This window comes from Narcine bancroftii, chromosome 9 (assembly GCF_036971445.1).
Source record: "Narcine bancroftii isolate sNarBan1 chromosome 9, sNarBan1.hap1, whole genome shotgun sequence".
Lineage (NCBI taxonomy): Eukaryota > Metazoa > Chordata > Chondrichthyes > Torpediniformes > Narcinidae > Narcine > Narcine bancroftii.
The window spans coordinates 87,077,729-87,103,756 of NC_091477.1; the positions used below are offsets into that span (position 1 = coordinate 87,077,729).

The 26,028-nt window shown below is 41.9% G+C and overlaps 1 protein-coding gene across 1 annotated transcript in view; it reads right to left on the bottom strand.

Moving 5' to 3' along the window:
* Window positions 1-26,028, bottom strand: part of ap1s3a (adaptor related protein complex 1 subunit sigma 3a) — a 33,592-nt gene that overhangs the window by 6,631 nt on the left and 933 nt on the right. The window contains exons 2-3 of the mRNA XM_069896721.1: window positions 22,805-22,909; window positions 12,781-12,959 (exon numbers count right to left, since the gene is read on the bottom strand). Coding sequence (XP_069752822.1) covers window positions 12,781-12,959; window positions 22,805-22,825 — 200 coding nt within the window. The 5' untranslated portion in view covers window positions 22,826-22,909. The remainder of the gene's footprint in view (window positions 1-12,780; window positions 12,960-22,804; window positions 22,910-26,028) is intronic.

Sequence of the window (26,028 nt, forward strand, 5' to 3'; positions counted from 1 at the left end):
TATCCTGCTACAAATGAGAAAAGTACATCAAGCACAATTTTACTGAAATGAGCAACAATATTTGAAATCTACAAATATAATACAGTAAAAAAACCTCAGTATATGGCACCTATGGGGATTGGTAGATGCCAGATAAGTGAATTTGCTGGTGACTTGAGATTTCATGTTATGTAATTGACCAACTAACCTCTAGGTGGCACCAATTTTAAACTTTCATATTTTTTTACCAATTTATTTTCTGCAATTCTATTTTGCTAGTGGCTTGAATTCCAGATAACAGGGATTTTACTGTACCAATTAAACATCAGAAAATTATTTTAACATATCTTAAAGCTTGTATAACTAAAAGAACTTAATAGGCTATTATTAGAGCTTCATACATGCTAAAACAGGCTGGAAACCACTGTCAGGGCTGAACCATTTTTTGACTAAGTCATTGAGGGCTTGTGCATCTCTACTCAAAACCAGTATCACATGATAGAGTTAGAAAAGGCCTACCCAAACAAATTACTCAACAAGGGCTGAAATAGCTGTCAAGTTGTAAAACAATCTGATGAATGTCTACGACTTTCAGAGTCAACTTAAAAATTAAATAAATGTATCTGTGGAAAGAGAAACAGTCAACATTTCAGAAGTAGTGTAGGTTCTGATGAAGAGCCTCAGAACTGAACCCTCAACTGTTTCTCCTTGCACAGACACTGCCTGGCCTGCTGAGTGATTTCAGCATTTTTTGTTTTTAGTTTAGAATTACAGCATCTGCAGTGTTTTTGATGATCAAAAGGTCTTTTTTTTTTAAAAACTAACTTTAGTTCACAACCTATCTCTGGTGAATAAAAAAAAAAGAAATTACTATTCGGCCACTAGAAATGGTATATACTTTTAATTATATTTTGGCATAGCATTGTATGTGGCATCACTGATTTTTGGAGTGGCTTGCTCATATAGTTTGGGTATCACATTAATATTTTGATACTAATATGCACGATTTCTTGCTTTCTCCATTTTAGTGAATTGCATGTAGATATCAATTTTGTCTCAAAGAAATTTATTGCCATAATTGGTGAAAATAATGAAAATGAAGACATGTTGAATAGGCTTTCTTCATATGAAGAATTTTCTTTAGGACTGCCTAAAGAAATCTCTTGGTGCCTGCCACATTGACCACCGCCAGTGGGCTGATAACACCTCAAACCGTGCATCTTGACGCCTCACAGTTTGGCGGGCAGCAACCTCCTTTGAAGAAGACCGCAGAGCCCACCTCACTGACAAAAGGCAAAGGAGGAAAAACCCAACACCCAACCCACCAATTTTCCCCTGCAACCGCTGCAACCGTGTCTGCCTGTCCCGCATCGGACTTGTCAGCCACAAACGAGCCTGCAGCTGACGTGGACTTTTACCCCCTCCATAAATCTTCGTCCGCGAAGCCAAGCCAAAGATATGAAGAATAGTGTAACTGATAACCCACTTCATCACCATGAACATCAAAATAGAATGCAACAACTCAAGAACGGAGATGGGGTTGGATGGGTTTGGTGGAGGTGCTGCACCTTATTGAGATATTATACTCACTGGATGGAAACAACGTTACAAGTGAGATTTCAGGTTTAACAACATTTAAATCTATTGACCTTTCATATCAACTCGTTAACTAAATCTAGCAGGTTTAATGATCTAAAGTAATTAAGATGAATGGTAGACAATTGAGGAGTGCAGAGCAACAAAGGGATTTAGGAGTGATGGTAAATAGTACCCTCAAGGCTGATACTCAGGTAGATGGTGTGGTGAAGAAGGCATTTGGAATGTTGGCCTTCATAAATCGGAGTATTGAATTCAAGAGTAGGGAGGTTATGATGAAATTGTACAAGGCATTGGTGAGGCCAAATTTGGAGTACTGTGTACAGTTTTGGTCACCAAATGATAGGAAAGATATAAACAAAATAGAGAGAGTGCAGAGAAGGTTCACGAGAATGTTGACAGGAATTCAGGGTCTGAGTTACAGGGAAAGGTTGTGCAGACTGGGGCTTTTTTCTCTAGAGCGTAGAAGATTGAGAGGGAACTTGATAGAGGTGTTTAAGATTTTAAAAGGGACAGACAGAGTAAATGTGGATAGGCTTTTTCAATTAAGAAAGGGCGAGATTCAAACTAGAGGACATGGTTTAAGTGACTAGGAATGTGGATGAGGGTAGCGCAGTGGATGTTGTCTATATGGACTTCAGTAAGGCTTTCGATAAGGTACCACATGGAAGGTTAGTTAGGAAGGTGCAGTCTTTAGGTATAAATTTTAAGATAGTCAAATGGATTGAACATTGGCTGAAAGGGAGAGGCCAGAGAGTGGTAGTGGATAATTGTCTGTCAGGTTGGAGGCCGATGACCAGTGGTGTGCCTCAAGGATCTGTATTGGGCCCATTGTTGTTCGTTATATACATTAATGATCTAAATGATGGGGTGGTGAATTGGATTAGTAAATATGCAGACGATACTAAGATAGGTGGAATAGTGGATAATGAAGAAGGTTTTCAAGGATTGCAGAGGGATTTGGGCTGCTTAGAAAAGTGGGCTGAAAAATGGCAGATGGAATTTAATGCTGATAAGTGTGAGGTGCTTCATTTTTGTAAGAAGAATCAGAATAGGACATACGTGGTAAATGGGAGAGCATTGAGGAATACAAAAGAGCAGAAAGATTTAGGAGTAACGGTACATCGTTCCCTGAAGGTAGAAACTCACGTGAATAGGGTGGTGAAGAAGGCTTTTAGTATGCTGGCCTTTATCAATCATTGCATGGAATATAGGAGTTGGGAGGTGATGTTGAGATTGTATAAGACGTTGGTGCGGCCTAATTTGGAGTTCTGGGTGCAGTTCTGGTCGCCTAATTATAGGAAGGATATAAACAGAGTGGAGAGAGTGCAGAGAAGGTTACCAGAATGTTACCTGGGTTTAAGCATCTAGAGTGTAGGGAGAGATTGGACAGATTAGGTCTTTATTCTTTGGAGCGTAGAAGGTTGAGAGGGGATTTGATAGAAGTATTTAAGATTATGAAAGGGATAGACAGAGTGGATGTGGATAGACTATTTCCGTTAAGAGGAGGAAAGATTAAAACAAGAGGACATGAGTTAAGAATTAAGGGGCAGAGGTTTAGAGGTAACATGAGGGGGAACTTCTTTACTCAGAGAGTGGTAGCCGTGTGGAATGATCTTCCGGGAGAAATAGTGGCGGCGGAGTCAATTGTATTATTTAAGAAAAGGTTGGACAGGTATATGGATGAGAAGAAGATGGAGGGTTATGGGCATTGTGCAGGGAGGTGGGACTAGAAAGGGGTGTTTGGTTCGGTGCGGACTAGAAGGGCCTAATGGCCTGTTTCCGTGCTGTAATTGTTATATGTTATATGTTATATGTTATTGAAGGGGGAAAATTATAAAGGGAACATGAGGGGACATTTCTTTACGCAGAGGGTGGTGGGGATGTGGAATGAGCTTCCGGCAGACGTGGTTGAGGTGGGATCATTGGTTACATTTAAGGAAAGACTGGATCGTTACATGGATAGGAGGGGACTAGAGGGGTATGGACCGGGTGCTGGTCAGTGGGACTAGGAGGGTGGGGATTTGCTACGGCATGGACTAGTAGGGCCGAACTGGCCTGTTCTGTGCTGTAAGTGGTTATATGATTATATGGTTAACTCTTAGGACATAGAACATTACATCACATTACTGGCCCTTTTCAACAAACTAAACCTTCCTGACCTTACACCCATGACTATTTTTTTTGCAAAGAAAACTTCTTTATTTTCTCTCAATTTCATGCCAAAACAATCAATTAATCATTCATAGCAAAGCAAGTGAAAAATCAAAGGAACTGCAGATGCATATACTAGAAGTTCCCTGTAGGTTTAAGAAGCAATTAGATTGGTGCACAAATGGGCAGATGGGATTAGTTTAATTTGGCATCATGGTTGGCACAGATTTCATGGGCCCAATAGCCAGTTCTTGTGCTGTTTCCATGTTCTTTGTACACCAGGCAGCTCTGTGGAAAGAGAAGGAATAATGTTTCGGGCCGTTTGTGGAAGCAGGATAGAGTTTCTCTTTCCACTGAAACTGCCTGTCCTGCTAAGCATTTCTACCAATCCCCATTCTTACTTTAATGACACAGATGATGACAACTGACCTGAACCGCTCAACTCAGAAGTTTCTATTACTGAGCCAACACACATTTCAAGTGGCAGAACATTTCTTCAGATAGTTCCATCTTACATGAAAGCAAAAGATTACTGATATTCCTTTCATTTTCTTGATCATTACATGTGATGAGAACTGGGAAAACCAGAACAGAAGTTTACCTTAATGTTGAAAGCAACTTAAAAACTATTGCCAAGTCCTGTTAGCAAGTGAAACTTGATCCGCCATTAATGAATTTCAGGGGTGGGTTTCCACCTGCCTAATTTCCCCCAGCAACCCACTAAATGTCCCTGGGTATAGGGCACTAGTTCAGGTGTCCCTCTACTTCCAATTAGATGGGCAGGGAACCAGATCCACCTCAATTCCTCAAGCTCCCTTCAGGATCATTGACTGAAGAGAGCATTAGCTATCGGCAGGAAACAAAGAATGAGTTAAAGGGATCCTATTCTGATTGGCTACATTACCAGTGGTGTTCCGCAGATGTTGGAGCCACTTCTTTTTAAATTGTACGTCAATTATTTGAATTTAGAAATGTGAATGTAGCCAATTCTGAAGATGATACAAAGGCAGGTGGAGGGACATATATAATGATGAGGAAATGGAGATGCTGCAGAGGGACTTCATTCAGAGAATTAGTAGAACTGAGATGCTGAGGAATTCCTTTAGCCAAAGAGTGGTGAACTTCTGAAATTTGCTACCATGGGCACCCGTTGGGTATATTTAAGGAAGAGATTAATACGTATCTGAATAGTCAGGGTATCAAAGGTCATAGGGAGAAGGCAGGGGAGTGGGGCTGAGTAGGAGAATGGATCCACTCATGATGGAGTAAAGCAGCCATACTCAACAGGGGCCCTGGGGGCTACAGCATATTTAAGTAAAAGCTTTGTTTTCTTTTCACCTTGTGAAACAAAAATTTTTTTTAATGTAATAAATCGGAGAGAAGTACAGAAAAAACCAAAACTTGATGGATTCACAGTGAAGGGGGCCCATAAACATCAAGCAGAGTGCTGGTGGCCATAGCCTAAAAAAGGTTGAGAGTGGCTTGTGAGCGGACTCAATGGGCCAAATGGCTGACTTCTGCTCCTATATCTTGAAGTCTTATAGGACGGAGGTTTCGTTGAAGATTTCAGCAGTCGGGGGGTGGGGTGGGGAGTGGGGAGGAGGAGCATTATACTTAATCGTGGATAGCTCACCAATACAGACATTTGAAGGCTCCTTCATCACTCCAAGTAGGTCTAATTAGGGAGGTTGAGGGATGGGTAGGGTTAGGATGATAAGGAGCATTCAAAGGGGAAATTAGGTACTAGCACTGAATGCTACCACCAGCACTCCTGGTTCTAAACAAAGTGGTATCACTGTATTTTTGGGATTGTTTTGTCAAAAACCTGCAGCAGTCCACTTAAAGACATATATTTGATCACTCAGTGGCTGCAGTGCATGTCCCACTTCTGGATTGCATAGGTAGAGTAACCTGCATTATATCTTGACCAGCATTTGGCTCCACATTACAAATTTGTTTCCTTTTGAGGGCCTTTAAGATGTGAATTATAAAGCAAAGGGACACAAAATAATTCTCACCACAAAGTCTGGAAACAGGCCTGTGGTGATTATATAGTAAAGATGGGCTGAAAAGTCAGGTTTTAATGCTGCTGAGTCAAGTGTAACACAATATCTTTCAAAGATGGGGCAGATTTTTTATTTTGAGTTGGAGTAAGGAAGCTGCGTGTGTAATCTGATTGATGTTAGCAGAGGGTAGGCATTTTATTTTTTAAACTCTAGGAAAGAAAGAAGAGAGGCAAGACTGCGCAGGTGCACGATGTCAGCCCAGCAGAGCGGAAGGTTTAAAAAGATAAGAAATTTTTACCTTGATTTGTTTTGAGTTGGAATAAGGTGGCTGCAAAAGATTAGTTGATTAGTGGGAGAGAGCAATTGAGATAATTTGCAGGGATAGATGGAGGAATGGCTCAGTGAAAGAGTGGGGCTCAGAGGCTTTGGCTTGAGGGGCTTTGGCGAGCAGAACCCAAGGAGGGGCTTTGGCGAGCAGAACCCAAGGAGGGGCTTTGGCGAGCAGAACCCAAGGAGGGGCTTTGGCGAGCAGAACCCAAGGAGGGGCTTTGGCGAGCAGAACCCAAGGAGGGGCTTTGGCGAGCAGAACCCAAGGAGGGGCTTTGGCGAGCAGAACCCAAGGAGGGGCTTTGGCGAGCAGAACCCAAGGAGGGGCTTTGGCGAGCAGAACCCAAGGAGGGGCTTTGGCGAGCAGAACCCAAGGAGGGGCTTTGGCGAGCAGAACCCAAGGAGGGGCTTTGGCGAGCAGAACCCAAGGAGGGGCTTTGGCGAGCAGAACCCAAGGAGGGGCTTTGGCGAGCAGAACCCAAGGAGGGGCTTTGGCGAGCAGAACCCAAGGAGGGGCTTTGGCGAGCAGAACCCAAGGAGGGGCTTTGGCGAGCAGAACCCAAGGAGGGGCTTTGGCGAGCAGAACCCAAGGAGGGGCTTTGGCGAGCAGAACCCAAGGAGGGGCTTTGGCGAGCAGAACCCAAGGAGGGGCTTTGGCGAGCAGAACCCAAGGAGGGGCTTTGGCGAGCAGAACCCAAGGAGGGGCTTTGGCGAGCAGAACCCAAGGAGGGGCTTTGGCGAGCAGAACCCAAGGAGGGGCTTTGGCGAGCAGAACCCAAGGAGGGGCTTTGGCGAGCAGAACCCAAGGAGGGGCTTTGGCGAGCAGAACCCAAGGAGGGGCTTTGGCGAGCAGAACCCAAGGAGGGGCTTTGGCGAGCAGAACCCAAGGAGGGGCTTTGGCGAGCAGAACCCAAGGAGGGGCTTTGGCGAGCAGAACCCAAGGAGGGGCTTTGGCGAGCAGAACCCAAGGAGGGGCTTTGGCGAGCAGAACCCAAGGAGGGGCTTTGGCGAGCAGAACCCAAGGAGGGGCTTTGGCGAGCAGAACCCAAGGAGGGGCTTTGGCGAGCAGAACCCAAGGAGGGGCTTTGGCGAGCAGAACCCAAGGAGGGGCTTTGGCGAGCAGAACCCAAGGAGGGGCTTTGGCGAGCAGAACCCAAGGAGGGGCTTTGGCGAGCAGAACCCAAGGAGGGGCTTTGGCGAGCAGAACCCAAGGAGGGGCTTTGGCGAGCAGAACCCAAGGAGGGGCTTTGGCGAGCAGAACCCAAGGAGGGGCTTTGGCGAGCAGAACCCAAGGAGGGGCTTTGGCGAGCAGAACCCAAGGAGGGGCTTTGGCGAGCAGAACCCAAGGAGGGGCTTTGGCGAGCAGAACCCAAGGAGGGGCTTTGGCGAGCAGAACCCAAGGAGGGGCTTTGGCGAGCAGAACCCAAGGAGGGGCTTTGGCGAGCAGAACCCAAGGAGGGGCTTTGGCGAGCAGAACCCAAGGAGGGGCTTTGGCGAGCAGAACCCAAGGAGGGGCTTTGGCGAGCAGAACCCAAGGAGGGGCTTTGGCGAGCAGAACCCAAGGAGGGGCTTTGGCGAGCAGAACCCAAGGAGGGGCTTTGGCGAGCAGAACCCAAGGAGGGGCTTTGGCGAGCAGAACCCAAGGAGGGGCTTTGGCGAGCAGAACCCAAGGAGGGGCTTTGGCGAGCAGAACCCAAGGAGGGGCTTTGGCGAGCAGAACCCAAGGAGGGGCTTTGGCGAGCAGAACCCAAGGAGGGGCTTTGGCGAGCAGAACCCAAGGAGGGGCTTTGGCGAGCAGAACCCAAGGAGGGGCTTTGGCGAGCAGAACCCAAGGAGGGGCTTTGGCGAGCAGAACCCAAGGAGGGGCTTTGGCGAGCAGAACCCAAGGAGGGGCTTTGGCGAGCAGAACCCAAGGAGGGGCTTTGGCGAGCAGAACCCAAGGAGGGGCTTTGGCGAGCAGAACCCAAGGAGGGGCTTTGGCGAGCAGAACCCAAGGAGGGGCTTTGGCGAGCAGAACCCAAGGAGGGGCTTTGGCGAGCAGAACCCAAGGAGGGGCTTTGGCGAGCAGAACCCAAGGAGGGGCTTTGGCGAGCAGAACCCAAGGAGGGGCTTTGGCGAGCAGAACCCAAGGAGGGGCTTTGGCGAGCAGAACCCAAGGAGGGGCTTTGGCGAGCAGAACCCAAGGAGGGGCTTTGGCGAGCAGAACCCAAGGAGGGGCTTTGGCGAGCAGAACCCAAGGAGGGGCTTTGGCGAGCAGAACCCAAGGAGGGGCTTTGGCGAGCAGAACCCAAGGAGGGGCTTTGGCGAGCAGAACCCAAGGAGGGGCTTTGGCGAGCAGAACCCAAGGAGGGGCTTTGGCGAGCAGAACCCAAGGAGGGGCTTTGGCGAGCAGAACCCAAGGAGGGGCTTTGGCGAGCAGAACCCAAGGAGTGGCTTGCTCCTTACACTTCTAGGGAATGGTTGTTGTTGGAGTGGTCTGAGTCAACGTGGTAAAGCTTTGACTGAACAGGTAAGAAGTGAGAATTATGGTAAAAGGGTAAGTTACAGGTATATTTATTTAGTAATATCAGATAGTAGCATTGGTGACATGCATCTAGGATTAGTGTTGCCAAATGTGGGGACCCTGGGAGACTACTAGTCTCCTCCCAGAGGACTACATCATGCCAGGTACATTGAGATGTAGCTCCTTAAAGATCATGTTAGGGATCTGGAGCTGCAGTTAATTAGGGAAAGAGAGGAGGCAATTGAGACTACCCCTCAGAAATGAGTATATGGTTTTAGATACTGTTGGACAGGTTGACCTGACAGAGGAAGATCATGGCAAATGGGACTCTGGCACTGTGCCTAGTACCATGGTCAAAAGAGAAAGGAGAAATGCAGTGGTTATAGGGGATTCCATGGGTTAGGAGAACAGACAAGAGATTCTGCAAGCATGATAGTGATAGCTGGATACCTCCCTGGTATTAGGGTGTGAGATGTCTCAGATAGAGTCCAGAGTATTCTGAGGGGAGAATGCGAGCGGCCAGAAGTAATGATACAGGTTGGTACCAATGACAAAGAGAGGAGGTCCTGAAGAAAGATTACATGGTGTTAGGAAGAAAATTTAAAAGCAGGACCTCCCGGGTAGTGATCTCAGGATTGCTACCTGTGCCATGTGCTAATGAAGGCGAGAATAGCAGGATTAAACAGATGAATGAGCAGCTAAGAGACTGGTGCAGGGGACAGGCAGAAGCAACGACCTCAGCTTACCTTGAGGAGCAGGAACTTCAGGCTCCTGGGTGGGTAGGAATGGGGACCTTGGGCTCTTTAATTGTAGGATGTCTGGGTGGGCTATGGCAGTGGGGAGGTGTCGGGGAGCAGTGGCGCTGACAGTGGGGAGGTACTTCCAGGATCGACTAATATGCCAAACCTTTATGCTGAATCAGCATCAAATGGTTTTTGACTTGAATTTAAGGTCTAAAAAAAAAATCTAGCATATGTCGACCACCCCCCCCTCCATTTTTGTGTGATTTTTGAGGCTTTTACCACTCGACTTCTATGCCGAAATATATGGTAGTTCCAGAGGTGACTCAAGTTCCCACCTCTACACATCAGCAGCTGGGAGGTGGACTACAAGTTATAGCTGGAAATAGGAAAAGTGTGTCAGAAGGAAAATGTCAAAATAATTATGGGGAATTTTAACATGAAAGGGTATTGGGAAAGTCAGAAGAGTACAGGATCTCAGGAGAGAGAGAGTTTGTAGAATGTCTATGCGATGGCTCTTTGAAGCAGCTTGTCAATAAATCCACCAGGGGATCGACAGTTTTGGATTGGGTGCTTTGTAATGAACCTGAGGTGATTAGGGAACTACAGATAATAGAACCCTTAGGAAATAGTGATAAGAGTTCAGTTTCAGTTTTGGAAAGGAGAAGTTGATATCAGGTGTGTCAATATATCAGTGAAACAAAGTGGTATGAGAGAGGAACTGGCCCAAGTTGACTGGAAAAGCAAGTTAGACGGAGGGACGGCATTGCAGAATTGGATGATATTTCTAAAAGAAATAAGAAAGTGCAGGATAAGAAAAAACTAAAATTATGAAGGGCATAGAAGGAAGCAACAATTAGTGGGAAAACAGAGGACTGGGAAACTTTAAAAACTTACAGAAAGAGACAAAGCAAGAAATTAGGAAAGAAAAGATGAATTATGAAAGGAAGTTGGCAAATAGCATACAGAGGGATACTGTGCTTTTTTTAAAAAAATATATGAAGAGTAAAAGAGAGTCTTAGGTAGATATAGAACCAATTGAATATGATGCTGGAGAAATTATAATGGTTAACAAAGATGGCAGAGGAACTAAATGAGTATTTTGTGTCAGCCTTCACTGAGGAAGACCATAGCAATATACCTGATAGTCAGAGAATTAGGTACAGTTAGGATTACTAGAGAGATAGTTTTTTGTAAGCTGAATGGACCAAAGATAGTTAAGTCTCCGGGTTGAATGAGATGCACCCATGGATTCTGAAGGAGGTGGCTTTGGAGATTGTGGAGACATTGGAATGGATTTTCCAAAAGGTTTCAGAGGATTGGAAGGTCACAGATGTAGTTCTGCTGTTTAAGAAAGGTCGGAGGCAGAAAAAAGGAAACTATAGGCCTATTAGTCTGATGTTGGTAGTTGGAAACTTAATTGGAGTCGATCCTCAAGGACAAGGTTATGAAATACCTTGAGGTGCATGACATGATAGGTTCCAAGCCTGCATGGTTTCATGAAGTGAAGGAATTTTTTGAGGAAATCTCAAGTAGGATGGACAAAGGAGAGGCTTGTGGATGTTGTGCATTTGGATTTTCAAAAGGCCTTCGATAAGGTGCTGCATAAGAGGCTGAATAATAAGATGAGACCCCGTGGAATTACAAGAAATATATTAAATTGCGTGGCATTGGCTGATAGGCAAAAGGCAAAGGGTGGGAATAAAGGGATCCTGCTCTGGTTGGTTGCTGGTTACTAGTGGCGTTCCACAGGGGTCAATGTTGGGGCCGCTTCTTATTACAATGTATATTGATGATTTAGATTACGGATTAAATGGTTTTGTGGCTAAGTTTGCAGATGACACCATGATAGGTGGTGGAGTAGGAAGTGTTGAAGAAACCATAAGGTTGTAGAGAGACTTGGACAGTTTAGGAGAGTGGGCAAAGAAATGGCAGATGAGAGACAATGTTGAGAAATATACAGTTGTACATTATGAAAGAAGAAATAAATACACAGATTATTATTTAGATGGGGAGAAAATTCAAAATTCCGAAATGCAGAAGGGCTTCCTAAAGATTAACCACCATATTGGATTGGCAGGAAAGAAAGTGAATGCTTCCAAGAGGAATAGTGTATAAGAGCAAGGAGATGTAGATGAGGCTCTATGGGTCACTGGTGAGACCTCATTTTGAAATACTGTGTGAAGTTTTGGACCCCTCATCTTAGAAGGAATGTACTGATGTTGGAGAGAGTTCAGAAAAGATTTATCAGGATGATTCCTGGAATGCAGGGGCTAACATACGAGGAACTTTCAGTTTTTTTGGACTTTATTCATTGGAGTATAGAAGAAATGAGAGGGTATCTCATAGAAAAATTTTAAATGCTGAAATTATTTGGCAGAATAGATGTGAATAAGCTGTTTCCCTCTTCCCACAACAAGAGGGCACAGTCTTACAACTAGAGAGTACCCATTTAAAACAGAGATGAGAAATTTCTTTAGCCAGAGGGTCATGGATTTGTGGAATTCATAGCCACATACAGCTGTGGAGGCCTTATCATTGGGCGAGTTTAAGGAGGAGATTAGTAGTTATATAATTAGTCAGGGTATCAAGAGATATGGGGGTAAGGCCAAAAATTGAAACTAGATGTGAGAATGGTTTAGCTCATGGTTTAGCTCAATGGGCCGAATGGCCTACTTCTATTCATTTATCTTTTATGATTTTGTGAAAATAAGGGGAGATTTAAAAAAAAAAATAGACCCAAAGTAAGAAATTGCTGAACAAAAACTGAACAAATTAACCAGCATCTAGTGAAGATGGAAATTCTGAGTTAAAGGTTACAGGTTATTTAGCAAAATCAGAATTGGAATTCTGAAAAAATTGCAAGAGATGTAAAATGCCCGGACAGAAGTTGTAATGCTATTGTTTGAGTGGGATTTTAGTGAGAGACTGAAGATGCTGGACAACGTGCAAGATACTAAATGCTGGAGGAACTAAGCGAGTCAGACAGCATCTGCGCAAGGCAACCTTTCAGGCTCGATGGAGGATTTTGTTGGAACTGTGCGAGAGTGGGAGTAGAATGAAGAATTAGAACAGAAAGAGGCTGTGATTCAATTGATTCTTTTCGGGTTCACTGAAAGAGTAAAACAAAACAGAGTAAAATTCTCGCAACACAGAGAAGTGTCACAGAATGCCACTGCATAAAAATTACCTAAGTAACAAAGAAACTAAACTGATGTGGAATGGTGGTTCTAATTTTACTAGCAGGCATTCTTAATTTAAATGGCAAGGTTCCGCTTGGCCTTAAAGAATCAACAACTGTAGGTTTGAGGTGATAGACAGATGATGTCAGCGAATGAACAAACATCTGTTTTAAAATGTCAGGCAGTTTGACCATAATACTCCAGAAGCTAAAGATGTAATCAGCTTCAATTAATGCCATTAAGCAATGAAAATGCTACATAAAACCTGGATTAATCAAAAAGATAATTCAAACCTTTTATAAATAATTTTGAGATCCCGCCATTCCACAAAGCTACACGTTTTGGCTTGTCTGCTCAGTACAATCTGAACAAGCTCCCTTGTAATCTTTTTCTTCTCCTTATCAACCAGTACAGTGTACCACTTCTGGAGCCTCAATTTGCCTTGACGGCTGAAAAGCAGCATAAAACGCATCTGCAAAAACAAAGTCATCTTTAAGCAAGTTGTCGAGGATGATCACCAGTTAATAAATATGTAGAAACAGCTGAGAAAAGTAACCCAGTTTGACAACAAAAAATGAAAATTACATGTAAAAAAAGTGAAAGCAAAACATCACAAATATTAGGAAACAAAAGCAAGAAACAATGGATATGCCCCAAACAATTGGATCTGAAATGATAAATTAACATAATCAGCTTAGAAGCCCTCAACAGTCTGAAGATTGATGTTTGATAAAATATGTATCGAGACCTGCGGGAAATAAATTCGTATGTAGGTTACAGAAACCTATAATGCTCAAACTAGGAGTTAGCCAAAGCTTAGTCTAGCACTCATCTTAGAATCAGAAGGATGTTCAACTCTCAGTTTGAAAATATGAACAATAGATGTGGAATGCCACTCTGCACTATTAAAAGAGTGCTCTTTCAAAAGAAATACTAAACTGAGGTCCTGGCTATTCTCCTAGCTGTGTGTAAACAAAAATTGAGCTAATTTTGATAAAGTGATGAGACCTGATGACAAATTGACATCAAGGCAGCTATTAATTCAGGAGCACTGGGGAACATCAGGCATGTTTATTAACAATGAATGAATACGATCCCAAATCTATTCAAATAAGAGGTAATTTAGAAAAAAAAGCTGCCACAGTTCTCCAATGATAACAACAGATACAATTTAATAGATCAATTATCACAAAGCTCTACTATCACTTTTTCAAAAATAAATTCATTTTTAACCATACGAGGAGTGTTGATACAAGAAGTAGGAACAAACAATTCCCTCATACAAAGAAAAATGATCAAGGGAGTTAACTGCTGGGAAGTTCAGGGGCAGATTGAAACAATGTTTGCCATCTGCAGCATTATGAAGGTCTCATCTCTCTGCTTGAGACTCTGTCATAAGTGAAATACTCTGCAGGTTTAAAAGCAATTTGGAAATGCATTTGAAATACCTTTCCCATAGGTCCATGGGACAAGAGCTGGAAAGCTAATAGGCTAGATATTTATTCTTTTGGTCAGTATAGATAAGATGGCCTGAATAAACATCACCCATCCTGTAAAATTTTATGAACATAACATGTATTAGTTTGTGCATGGAAAAATCAGTTCCAATCACAATACATTTACTCAAGAATTTTGCACTAATTCTCTCCTTTATACATAATTTTTACTACTTTCTAGAAATTTAGTCCTGCAAAATGAAGTGATTGCACATATTGAAAAAGGAGAGAAGAGTATTTTACACTTTATTCCCAATTAATTGCTCAGTCTCTTTCCAGATGCGGCCCTGCCCTATATTGTTTGAGGCTGCTTCACAATACAGGATTCTAAAAGTTATTTCAAGGATTTTAAAATGCACACAACCATATCTCAGATACAGAGAGGAGAAAGAAAGAGGTTGGGGGGTGGCGGGATGTTGGAGGAAGGAAGAGAAAACTAGAGAGAGATCCCGTCAAAGTATGACTGATCACCCTTCCAGGGGTGGTAAATGTGTTCACACTAAACTAGTTTTGTTTATGGCGGTATCACTATCAACATGAAATTACAGTATACCCACCATTCCTATTGTGGATTAGAGATGACTTCACAGCTTTATATTTCAGGAAACTGTCACTGCTTTCCCACAAATCTTCAAGGTAATAGCTCCTCCCTATTTTGCAACAACGCCTTCAGAATCCAAGTACAAATTATGTACTTTGATTTCGATATTCAAGGTTCAAAAAAAAGGATTATTTTCTAATCTCTTTTCTTTCATTTCTATTCTTTTCCTTTTTTTTAATCGTTTGCTTTCTTTATGCAATACTATTTATCTTGAAAGTGTTGATGACGATTTCACAGGCTGAAGTGTAATTAATTCCATTGAGAATAATGACTGATTATAATTCACTCAATGACAATGCACAAATTGCGCACAAATGTTTTGCAGGAACTCCTCCTCACCCCAAGTTTCATAAAAGCACAAATATCATAATTCTACAGTCCATTCAAATCAACTTACCAGGAAACCCACCAGAACATCAAAATATGGGAATAGGTTGCAGTAATATTTTGTTTTATTCTGTGATCAATTATTTCCATTATTTGATACATTTAAGCAATTTTCATTTTGCCCTAGTCTTTCACATTTCTAAATTAAAACTACTTGAACAATTTCAAGCAACTTGGAGTTATCCCAAGGATGCAAAAGATACAAGTTCTTATCATCTTCAGATGAAAAATAAATTACTGGTACTGCTGTGAGTAAAACACAAAAGTTACAAGCCCCATGATTGAAGTAAAAACACTGCTGGAAAAACTTAGCAGGTCAAACAATGGACTTAATATTAGCATGAATAAAGATTCATAACCAACGTTTTGGGCTTGAACCCTTCATTAAGGTATGAACATAATGTGGGCAAGCACCTGAACAAAATGATAGGGGGTGGCGGGTTAGGGGCAAGGGAAGAAGCATAGTCCTACAGGCATGAGGTAATAGGTGGATAGGGGAGGGCACACCAGCAAACAAGAATAGTGGGGGGGTAACTATGAATGGAGAGGGAAGGGGGTGGGGATCTGGAGGAAAGAAGACAGAGGGATGGGGAAGAGAGGGAGAATGGAGAGTAGGCTAGCAGAAACTGGAGAAATCAATGTTAATGCCCAGAGAGAAAATTGTGTTGGTCCTTCAAATTATGGATGGTCTGGGATTAACAGTACACGAGACCATGGACAGACATGTCAGCATGGGAATACCACTGTGAATGGAGCGGTAACCAAAAGTTGACTCTCCTATTGATCTCTTGGCACCGCTCTAAAGTGGCACAGCTTACACCAGGACTTGATGTAATCCGAGCTCAAACTTGGGACCTGGAGAAAAGAAGCAATTCTTTCTTGTTATAATAGCTTTAGAATTCTTTATTTTATTTTTGTATATTCTTTTATGGTTATATTAAAACCTATCAATCAGAAACAACATTTTACTGAGTTTACATTGACATCTTTTAATGAAATAGAACTTCATCAAATTTAACACCGAGCCATTAGCAATACTAAAAAGAGCACAGAATTATGAGTATGCCATACAGCTCCTTTTTGTTTTACATTGTTCAGTAAGATCATGGCTAATCTTTTACCATGGCTCCATATTTCTGAGTAAAGCCAGATCCCCCAATTTCCTTAATATTTAAAAATCTATTGACCTGCATGTTCCGTTTTCACAGTGTCTGAGCCTCTCCAGTATTTCTAGGTAATGGTTTTCAAAGATTCACCACCTTGTGCTTGGAGGAATTTCTTCCCATTTGAGCACTGAATTGCCTACCCCTTCTTTTGAGACTGTGACTGCAGTTCAAAACACACTACTCAGGAAACCTCAACACTCCACTTATTCTTTCAACTCTTTTAAAATTCCAGAACATCTCATATTCAAAGAGGTCACTGTGGGTTCATTTCTCTTCATAGGACAATCTTGCTGTCTCAAGAATCAATCAGGTGAAATGTTGCTCCACATCCTCAAAGCAAGTACATGCTTCACTTCATTTTGCTGGTAATTGGCAGAGTGCAGCAAAGGTTGAAATGGTCTGAGCCTGGTAAATGCAATGGGTTTTTAAAGAATAGTATGGCAGGTGTTCAGAACTTCCCAAGACTAGGACATTGGCAGCTGAAGTACTAATGGTAGAATGATTGCTTTGGAGAACAGTTAAGCAGCCAGAGTTGATTAAAATTGGAAAGATGTAGAGCTAGAAGAAATTGCAGAACTAGAGGTGAGCCCACAGGGGAATTTGAAAAGATGGGCAAGTATAATGAGTAAGCATTGCTAACCGAAGACCTAAATAAACGTGAATGGGATTTGGAGCAAGTTAAGAAAAGGATGATCATATTTGAGTGACCATAATGTTACAAGCCCAAAGGACCCCAAAACCCAGCAGTAACAGACATTCACCAAGACAAGTGGTTTTTAAAAACAAAAGTTATTTTTAATCAACTTTAAACATGAAAATAGAATCAAACTTTAAGTTAAAGTTAACTAACCCAAATTAACCCCCTTCTAATTCTAAGCACATGTGTATGTAATATGTGTGTAAATTTAAGAAAAGTTCTTTGGTTCACAGTTCAATCTCACTTCTCCTTCTTCCAAGTTCTCTGGATGCAGGCAATTCTTACACTGTGCACAGAATTCAACATGTATAAAGTTCACCAGGCTTTGGTGCTCGAAAGGTAAATGTTTACCGCTCAGGAAAGTTCTTGTAGGGTTTACAGAGAGAGATTTGTTGTTCCAGGATTTCCACAACTGAGGTCCCACCATCAGTCACCTCAAGGTCTTGCTGATGAAACTTGCCCCATCAGGGTTTTCCAGATGGTAACCCCTTTCTTTCAGGTTATGACAGAGCTCCTTCTGTTCCACTTATTCCAAGAGAAACATCAGACAGATAGCACTTCCAGCCATCCACTACTTTGGAACTTTTCACCAGCTTCAACCAGCTCTTCCTGGATTACTCTGTTCAGCTGCTTTTCAGTGTCACGCACGCACACAAGCTGTTACTTTTCTCTCTCTCTCTCTCTCCCCAATTCACTTCCAGAAAACCCCATGTGACTCTCTCACTTGCAAAACCCCCACCTTCTTCAGCAAACAACAGGAGTTCTTTCTCCTTGGTCAAGATGTTGTCTTAAGTAAACAAAACCCAGGAGTGACCTTTCTGTGCACTCTGTCAAAACCCTTGAAGATAGTGTCTCCAGTCCATTCATTTTATGGCATCAGTTTAATTAGCACCTACTTGTGAAATGTGCTTACATTCTTCAGAGATCCTCAGCATTTCTTCAGTCTTTCAAATAAGATCTGTTTTAAAATGTGTGTATGCATGTAACCTACTCTAAATCTTACCAAATTCTCCCCAAATATTACCAAATTCTCCCAAATTATTAATCCATTACAATAAACTTGTGGAAGATTGAACAAGAAAGGCAAAAAGAGGCAAGTTGGAAAAGTCAAATCTCCAGGTGGCAAAGGCATTGATGAAAATAATGAGCTGAGGCAGGAACAGAATTGAGTTACAATATAGTGGCTGCAATATGAAGAAACTGTAATATGATGGACACAGGTTCAGGAACTAACAAGCTAGCATTACAAGTAGACTAGTTCAGTTTCAAACAGATGCACAGGGTGGTGTTAGTTAATGATGAAGGAACCACAAAGATGGCGGGGGATTGATGATAGATGGAGAGGAATTAGAGGCAGTGTAGATGTAGACCAACCCCACCGAACTGGATAATGAGGCTTAGGACAAGATCATGGGGTCCCCACTGTATGAAAGGCTGCAGAAAAGTTGAGGAGGAATATTTGCCAAGAAACTGGATTACACAATTCAAAATGAGTCCCTGCTCAGAACAGCTGAACAGCTCCATGTCCCATTTCATACTCCATGCCATATGGCACCATCAGGCATTCTGCTCTGTAGTAGATCTACAGTGAACAGAGGGGGCTGGATAATGAACATCTGTGGGGTCGTTCTTGTCATACTAAAGATATCAGCATTTATCTCTATACTAGAAGGTGGTAGGTTTATACTACAGGAATTGGTAGAGGTGGGTATAATTGCAATTTACAACGAGATTAGAGGTACAAGAATAGGAAAGAATGTAGGCAAATGGGATTAGCTTAGGTAGACACGTGGATGCCATGGACCAGTTTGGCTAAAGGGCCTGTTTCTGTGCTGTAATACCCTATGGTGGATATGACTCTAAAATAGAGTTTGCTGAGAATAAAATACGTTATCAATTACAGCTGGGTGAAACCGTGCAAGTTGCACCATCCACATTAACATTTCTCCAGCATCAGGAATGCACTTAGTCTCACAAGTTGTCATGCAATACACAATTTAGCTCATGCTGACATTAACCAATGCTCAGCATTCCAGATAATGACATCATAGACCTTTTTTTATGGTGAAACCCCACATTAAAGCCGGCTCAAAGGAAAAATAAAGTGAATTTACCTTTTATGGTGATGGTCTATAATGCGGATCCAGCATTGCCTTTATGGAGAGCCATCTTGTGGAGTGAGGCGGGGCAAGTGGCGCAGTAGCACTGCCCATCGCCGTGATGTCAAAAAATTCACACTGAGAAGGGAAAGCGGCCTATACCCAAAATGCTGACTGAAAAGCAGGTAAGAGCACTGGTGGAGATCCGTTCAAGCAGTCTTAGGACTCAGGCAGATCTCCAGTGCAACATTCACTACTGAGTGTGCATTCAGGAATTTTTTTTTAAATCACGCTCCCGGGTCGCAGACTGACAACGTCATCACCCTGCCCCTTTGCAGCCACTTTCAGCGGCATTGCCTTTATGGAGGAGGTGGAGTGACCTCTGAGTGTACTCTCTAGATGGATCGGAGTTCGCCTGCTGAATCTGCCCTTGGAGCTTTTATGGAGGTAAGTGAAGCAAAGTAAAGATGGAGACTATCTGCCTCTACATTCGCTTTTTCCCCCCACCATAAAAAGGTCTCCTATGAACTAGTAGCTCAGCATGCCATGTTCTGAATTTAAAGAGGCACATTCCTGATGCTGGAGAAATGTTAGGAATGTTAATATGGATTGTGCAACTTGCTTCCTTCACATTTTGTTTTAAAGGCACCCCCATCATAACAACAGCACTGATTATAGCACATCTGTGAATGAATCCCACCTCCTGCTTTAACATTATCAATAATCAAATGAGCATCACCTCACAAAAAATTCTGACTTCCACACAAAATGCACTTTCCTCGGAGGCTGAGAACATGACCCACTGTTCAACTTCACTGGTATTCACCATTGTGTCCCAGCTATTCAACAGTGATATACATTTCAAGATTTTTTATCAGTTTGGCATGCAGTGGATCGAGAAATGTACTGACAGAGCTAGAATTTCAAATAAACGAAGTACACAGTCCTTCAGTGATTAAAAATTTCTCTTGAAACTTGAGTGAGCTTCACTTTAAGCCACTGTCTCAATTAATAATTTCAAGGTACACAACATGGAAATATAAAGGAAGTGTTAATAGCAGAAAGGAACTTGTTTCACTAACTTGCCAACTGTTGCTGTGATTAATTTGATGGGAAATTTTTCTTCACAAGCAATCACTATCAACAAATGTTTACGTAACTACTTCAACTCTTTTCAGTTCTGCACAGAAAGGGGTTTGCAGAATAGAAAGCAGAAAGCACTGATCTCTTTTCACCATGCAACACTGTTCACATTTCTTCGGCCCAGCTCAAGATTAAGAATCAAGAGAAGTGGGTTAAATGTCCATTCTGACATTTATAATGATCATTGTTGATCTTTTTTTAAAATCTCGGCTCCATTTACTTGCCCTATCACCATTTTTGTTCCAAAGCCAACACATTAGACCAAACCCTCTACTGCTAAACCTTGCAATGTGATCAGAGGTCCACCTTGATCGCACAGAGTTGAAAAACTTGTAACGGGTACACATCTGGATTCTTAGCTTTATGTTGGCATTTGTAGCAACATCCTAGTCATCTGTAAGGGGAAGTATCTTTAATTGAGGAAATATGGTTTTTATTTTAATTTCTATTGATCCATTTAATTCATTTATATTATTTGAATCTTTTCTTACATTTCAATGTATATCTCATTCATCTGCTTTCAAAGCATCTTAACTGAGAGTAATTTCAAAACATTGAAATATACAAGAGCATGAACTGTCAAAAGGCCATTGTGGTTGACTGGATCTGGGCCTCGCTGCTGACTGAGACTGCTTCATCTCTCCCTGATCCCTCACTGGCATCTGCTGTGGCGAAATGCAGACATCTCTATGTCAGTGATCAGCTCCTACTCCACAGTTTGAAAAATGTTGGCAAACCAAGCAAGTTTAATGATTCTCACAAAATGAAATAGCAACTGAGAAGATTAGAAAAGAACATAAACTAACCTCTATGGAATCAAAATTTGTCAAAAAAAAACCTTGCAATTCATTTCTAGAAAAACTCAGCAGTTCAGCTGGCATCTGCTGGATCCGCAGTTCTGATAAAGTCATAGCCAAGCATCATCTTGGTTTTGCAGATGCTCCTCAACCTGCTGAGTGTTTCCAACATTTTTCATTTTAACTTCAGTTCTCCAACATCTGCAGTTTTTATTTTTTACTTTTGATTGATTATTTTATTTTAAATCATAAAAATATTCCTCAAAGATATGGGCAGCACAGTTAGTGCAGCATCTAGCGCAATACTATTAAAGCACCAGCACCCCAGTTTTAACCCGGTGCTGTCGGTCAGGAGTTTGTATGTTCTCCCAGTATCTGCGTGGGTTTCCTCCCACCCTTCTAAATGGACAGTGGTTGCAGGTGAATCGGGGTATTTGAGCAGCATGGGCTCTTGGGCCGAAGGGCCTATATAACTAAATTTAAGTTCAATAAGCCTGATACATAGTCTATGTGATAATGTGGTGAAATGAAAAATGTATTTTTTTTTTAAATTTAGAGATACAGCAATGGTAACAGGCACTCTAATCAAATACATCCATATGACCAATTAATTTACAAACCCCACAGATTTTTGGAATGCAGGAGGAAATTGGAGCACTCAAAGCAAACCCACACGGTTACAAGGAGAACTTATTAACCATTTACAGACAGCAGTCGAGGTCAGGTGTGAATGGACTGAGGCAGCAGCTCCATGAACTGTGTCACTCTGCTACTATCTATGCCCAATTTACCACAAATGAAAATAAAGAAACAAAACTCTTTGAAACCAACACCAAATCAATGAAGGATGTTTCCCTGACCTAGCTCATGAGATGGTGCAAGACTCTGCTATTTAACAACGGTCATGTGACCTTGTCTAGACTCAGATTAACTACTTTGAGATTCTGATCTCAAGCAACCAAGTACATGTTCTTACTGTATTCAGTTCTGATTTGTGAAAGGAAGCCAGGAAAATAGGCACTAAATATGGTGATCGCTTACACCCCATTTCTTGAATATCTGTTGGAATTTCTGCAGATAATACTAACCACAAGGTTTAAGATCTAGGAATGAAGCTGCAGTGGTAACTAAACTGAAGATTGTTACTGTTGAACACCACAATTCAGCAATTATACGGTGTTTCAATTGTCAGTATGCCATGTTAAATACAATATGGTTTATGTGCAACAGATTTTGGTCATTTGGTTCTTCCTCTCAAAGAATTTTGTGATTATATTTGAAAGGTTTTGAAAAAAAACAAAGGATATAAACAAATTATGTTTTGAGAAAGCTTATGAATTTATAACTTCAGAAAAGCCAGACTGCCCAGCAGGATTAAACAATTTGTTTTTATTAAATAAAACCTTTTGCATGCATGCTGAATTATAATGGTTACGGAAAGAAAAGTTAGTCAACAGTCTCTGGGAAAGTATCTGGCCCATGGTTGTCCATCTCCACCATGACAGAATTAATATGCAGATGGAAGAGGACACAGGGCAATGTTATTTTGAGCAGAGGTCTAGAAGGCCAAGACCCCTGGATCCAGAAGTTCAGCTGATTAGATTTTAAAAATATATAATCTTTAAAACAAAAATCAGCCTCTGCAAGGGCCATGCATCCAAAAGAGAATTTCATATTTACTCTCTCTCCCACTCATTTTTACCTTCCAAGGACAGAGGCAAAATTGAACCAAGTCAAAACATAAAAAAGATTTGGATTGTTATGCAAAGACACCAAAAAAATGCAGATATCCATGTCACTTTTTAACCTCTCCCCAGCTTCTTTCCCTCTTGATATAATTAATACCTCCCCTTCCTGCATTAGTCTCAATCAAGGGTTCCAACCCAAAACCTCAACTGATCATTTCTACACATGGATGTTTCCCAACTCACTGAGTCTTTCCAGCAGGTCATTGGATTTTTATCCAGCCTTTTAGAGTTGAAGGCAGACTTTTAGATTTGAAGGCAGACTTTTAGGTTTGAAGGCAGACTTCATAGCTAGAACATTCAAAGTATTTGATGTTTTTAGTTTTAACAGATAATGGGAAAAATACCAGTGATGTAATTGGAAAAAATATAATATAGCATTAAGTCTACATTTGCAATATTTTATAAAGTAAATTGCATGATTGGCTTTGGGAATGCATGATCAAAAATTGTCAGCAGACAACTCGGCAAAATAAACCTGCAAAGCAAGTATGCAAATATTGTCATTTCAAATGTAGCTACAATTTATTATAGAAATCAAAAACTGTTTTTCATAAATGTTTTGCTTAATACAAACTGAAAATGCACATTTGTCAAAATATAACAACCAAAAATCTGAAATGAATCAAAAATAAAGAAAATGTAAACTGCAAACATTTGAAAGCAGCTCTGTTGCTAGATGGAATTCAATGTAGACAAGTGCGAGATGCTGCATTTCGGTAAAAATAACCAGAATAGGACATATGCAGTTAAGGGGAGGGCATTGAGGCACGCAGAGGAGCAAAGCGACCTGGAGGTTATGGTAAAGAGTTCACTGAAGGTGGATTTCCAATGTAGACAGGATGGTTAAGAAGGCATATGGTTTGCTGGCCTTCATAAATCATAATATAGAGTATCGGAGCTGGGAAGTGATGCTGCAGCTGTTTAAGGCATTTTTGAGGCCTGGTTTGGGAGTACTGTGCTCAGTTCTGGTCTCCAAATTATAGAAAGTATATAGATAAGATGGAGAGGGTGCAGAGAAGGTTTACAAGGATGTTGCCTGGCTTACAGCATCTGGATTACAGGGAGAGATTAAGGAGACTGGGACTTTATTCATTTGAACATAGATGACTGAGAGGGGACTTGATAGAGGTATTTAAAATTATGAAAGGAATAGATAGACTAGACATAAACAGACTCTTTCCCCTGAAGGCAGGGGAGGTTGGAACAAGAGGGCATGAGTTAAGGGTAAGGGGGCAAAACTTTACGAGAAATATTAGAGGGTGCTTTTTCACTCAGAGAGTGGTGGCAGAATGGAATGATCTTCCAAATGAGATAGTTGTGGCAGGGTCCTTTCTGTCATTTAAGAGAAGGTTGGATGTGTACATGGAGGTGAGGGGATTTGAGGGTGGAGAGCAGGAGGGTTGAGCTAGTGGAGTTGTTCTAGTGAACCGGTGTGGACTCGAAGGGCTGACGTGGCTTGTTTCCGCGCCGTAAATGGTTATATGGTTAATGTAGTTTATAGCATTCAGGAAGTACATTGGGATGATGGTCACACTTGAACAGAAGCCCTTTGTTGGTGTAAAGTTCACGGAGATCTTCCTGTAGCCTTCTATTCCTTGATGATCAAGTGCTTGTCTTGATATTGCGAGAGAGAGAGAGAGAGAGAGGAGAGAGAGTGGGGGGGGGGGGGAGGCTCTATCACTTCTCAGGCAGTGCATTCCAATGGCAACAACATTCACATCAATAACCACTGGGTGAAAAGATTTTTCCTCAGATCTCATTTAAACTTTTTGCTCCTTTCCTTAAGAACATGCCCTCTGCTTTCAGATGTCTCTGTTAAGGGGAGTGGCTTCTCACTAACCACCTTTGTATAGAGTAATAGGTCTCCTCTGCCTCATCGGCTATATGGAAAACACATTCAGCTATTCAGTTCTTCTTCATGAATGAAACAATCTAGTCCTGACATCTGCTAAATCTCTTCTGGATCTCCAATACAATTGTGTCCATCTTATAATAGTGTCCACATATGCAGACAATAATATAGCAGTAGCCTAAACAAAGTATTAAAAAGCTGCACGATAACTTCCATCCTAATCAGCTTGCCTTTTCCCCCCTGCCCCACCCACTTTAACTAGTTATTCCAGTTCCTACTTATTTTCTCTCTCCATCTAGCCTAGACTCCTCCCAACCTCCTGCAGTGTTTCCCCCTCCCACCTATCATCTCCTACCCTCACCACCCCTTGATGAAGGGCTCCAGCTCGAAACGTTGGTGATGTATTTTCATCTTTACGATTATAAAGGCACTGTTTGACCTGCTGAGTTTCTCCAGCATTTGTGTGTTTTTTCACATAACCACAGTGTCAACAGAATCCTGTGTTTTACCTCCATCCTCTTTATGTTCTGTGCCTCAGCGAGTGAAGGCAGAATCCTACATGTCTATGATTGACAGATAGCAAGAAAGACTGAATACCTGTCACAAGTGGTGATGGGAAAACATGAACTCTGTTACTTTCTTCAGAGATGCAGAGTATTCTAGGCATTTTCTCTTAATTTCTCATTTCAGGGTGGTCTTAAAGAACTTACCAAAAATGAAGTGTTATCACTATTGTTGGGTGGGAATTTGCATGCGGCTTGTTCCCACAATCATTAATGTGATATAACATGTGCGAGTGACACAAGCTGCAGGAACAATATTTCTCATGTCCTTTCAGACAAGGAAGCAGACAGGATTTTGCTGGGAGCTTTGGTTATGTTTGCTCTTATTTATGCCAGTAAGTTCAGAATTGCTATGTTAATGGAGGTGCTAAGTTTACTGGCCAAGCTGCACTCAAGCTTCAGATGCCACATGTAGACCAGAGGGAGCTCACAGTGTTTGGGCTGCAGGATCTGATGTCATACCCTGTGACCAGAAGACCCACAAGCCAATTTACTTCAATGGAGATTTGATGGCTGAGGTAGCTGGGTGAAAATAAGACAAGATACACATTTACTGCATTGCTTTCAGAATATTTTATCTTATGCTTAATATGTAACAATTTTAAATGTTTCTGTCTGGATATTTATCAATGGAAACCTTGGGAGTTTCATGAACAGGGTTTGCTCCTACACCTGGAGAATGTTAACCAGAAGATTACCTTTCCAGGTGAAAATGTATTCGGGGCAGATAATGGGATGAGCTCAGCAAAATCAAGGCTAAGATCTCAGCCAAAAGCAGTTGCCCTGACAATGACATTATTGCCTTTGTAAATGTACTGGACAATCAACTTAGATTTCACTTTTCATTCAAGAGGGGTTTGAACGGATTAGAACGCAAAAGCAAAATATGCCATCCACCTAAACAGAATAATTCCTACCTTGGGAAAAGGGGAAAGAGACAGATGGTGAGAGAAGCAAACACAGCTGAACGTTCAGACCACAAAACCATGTAT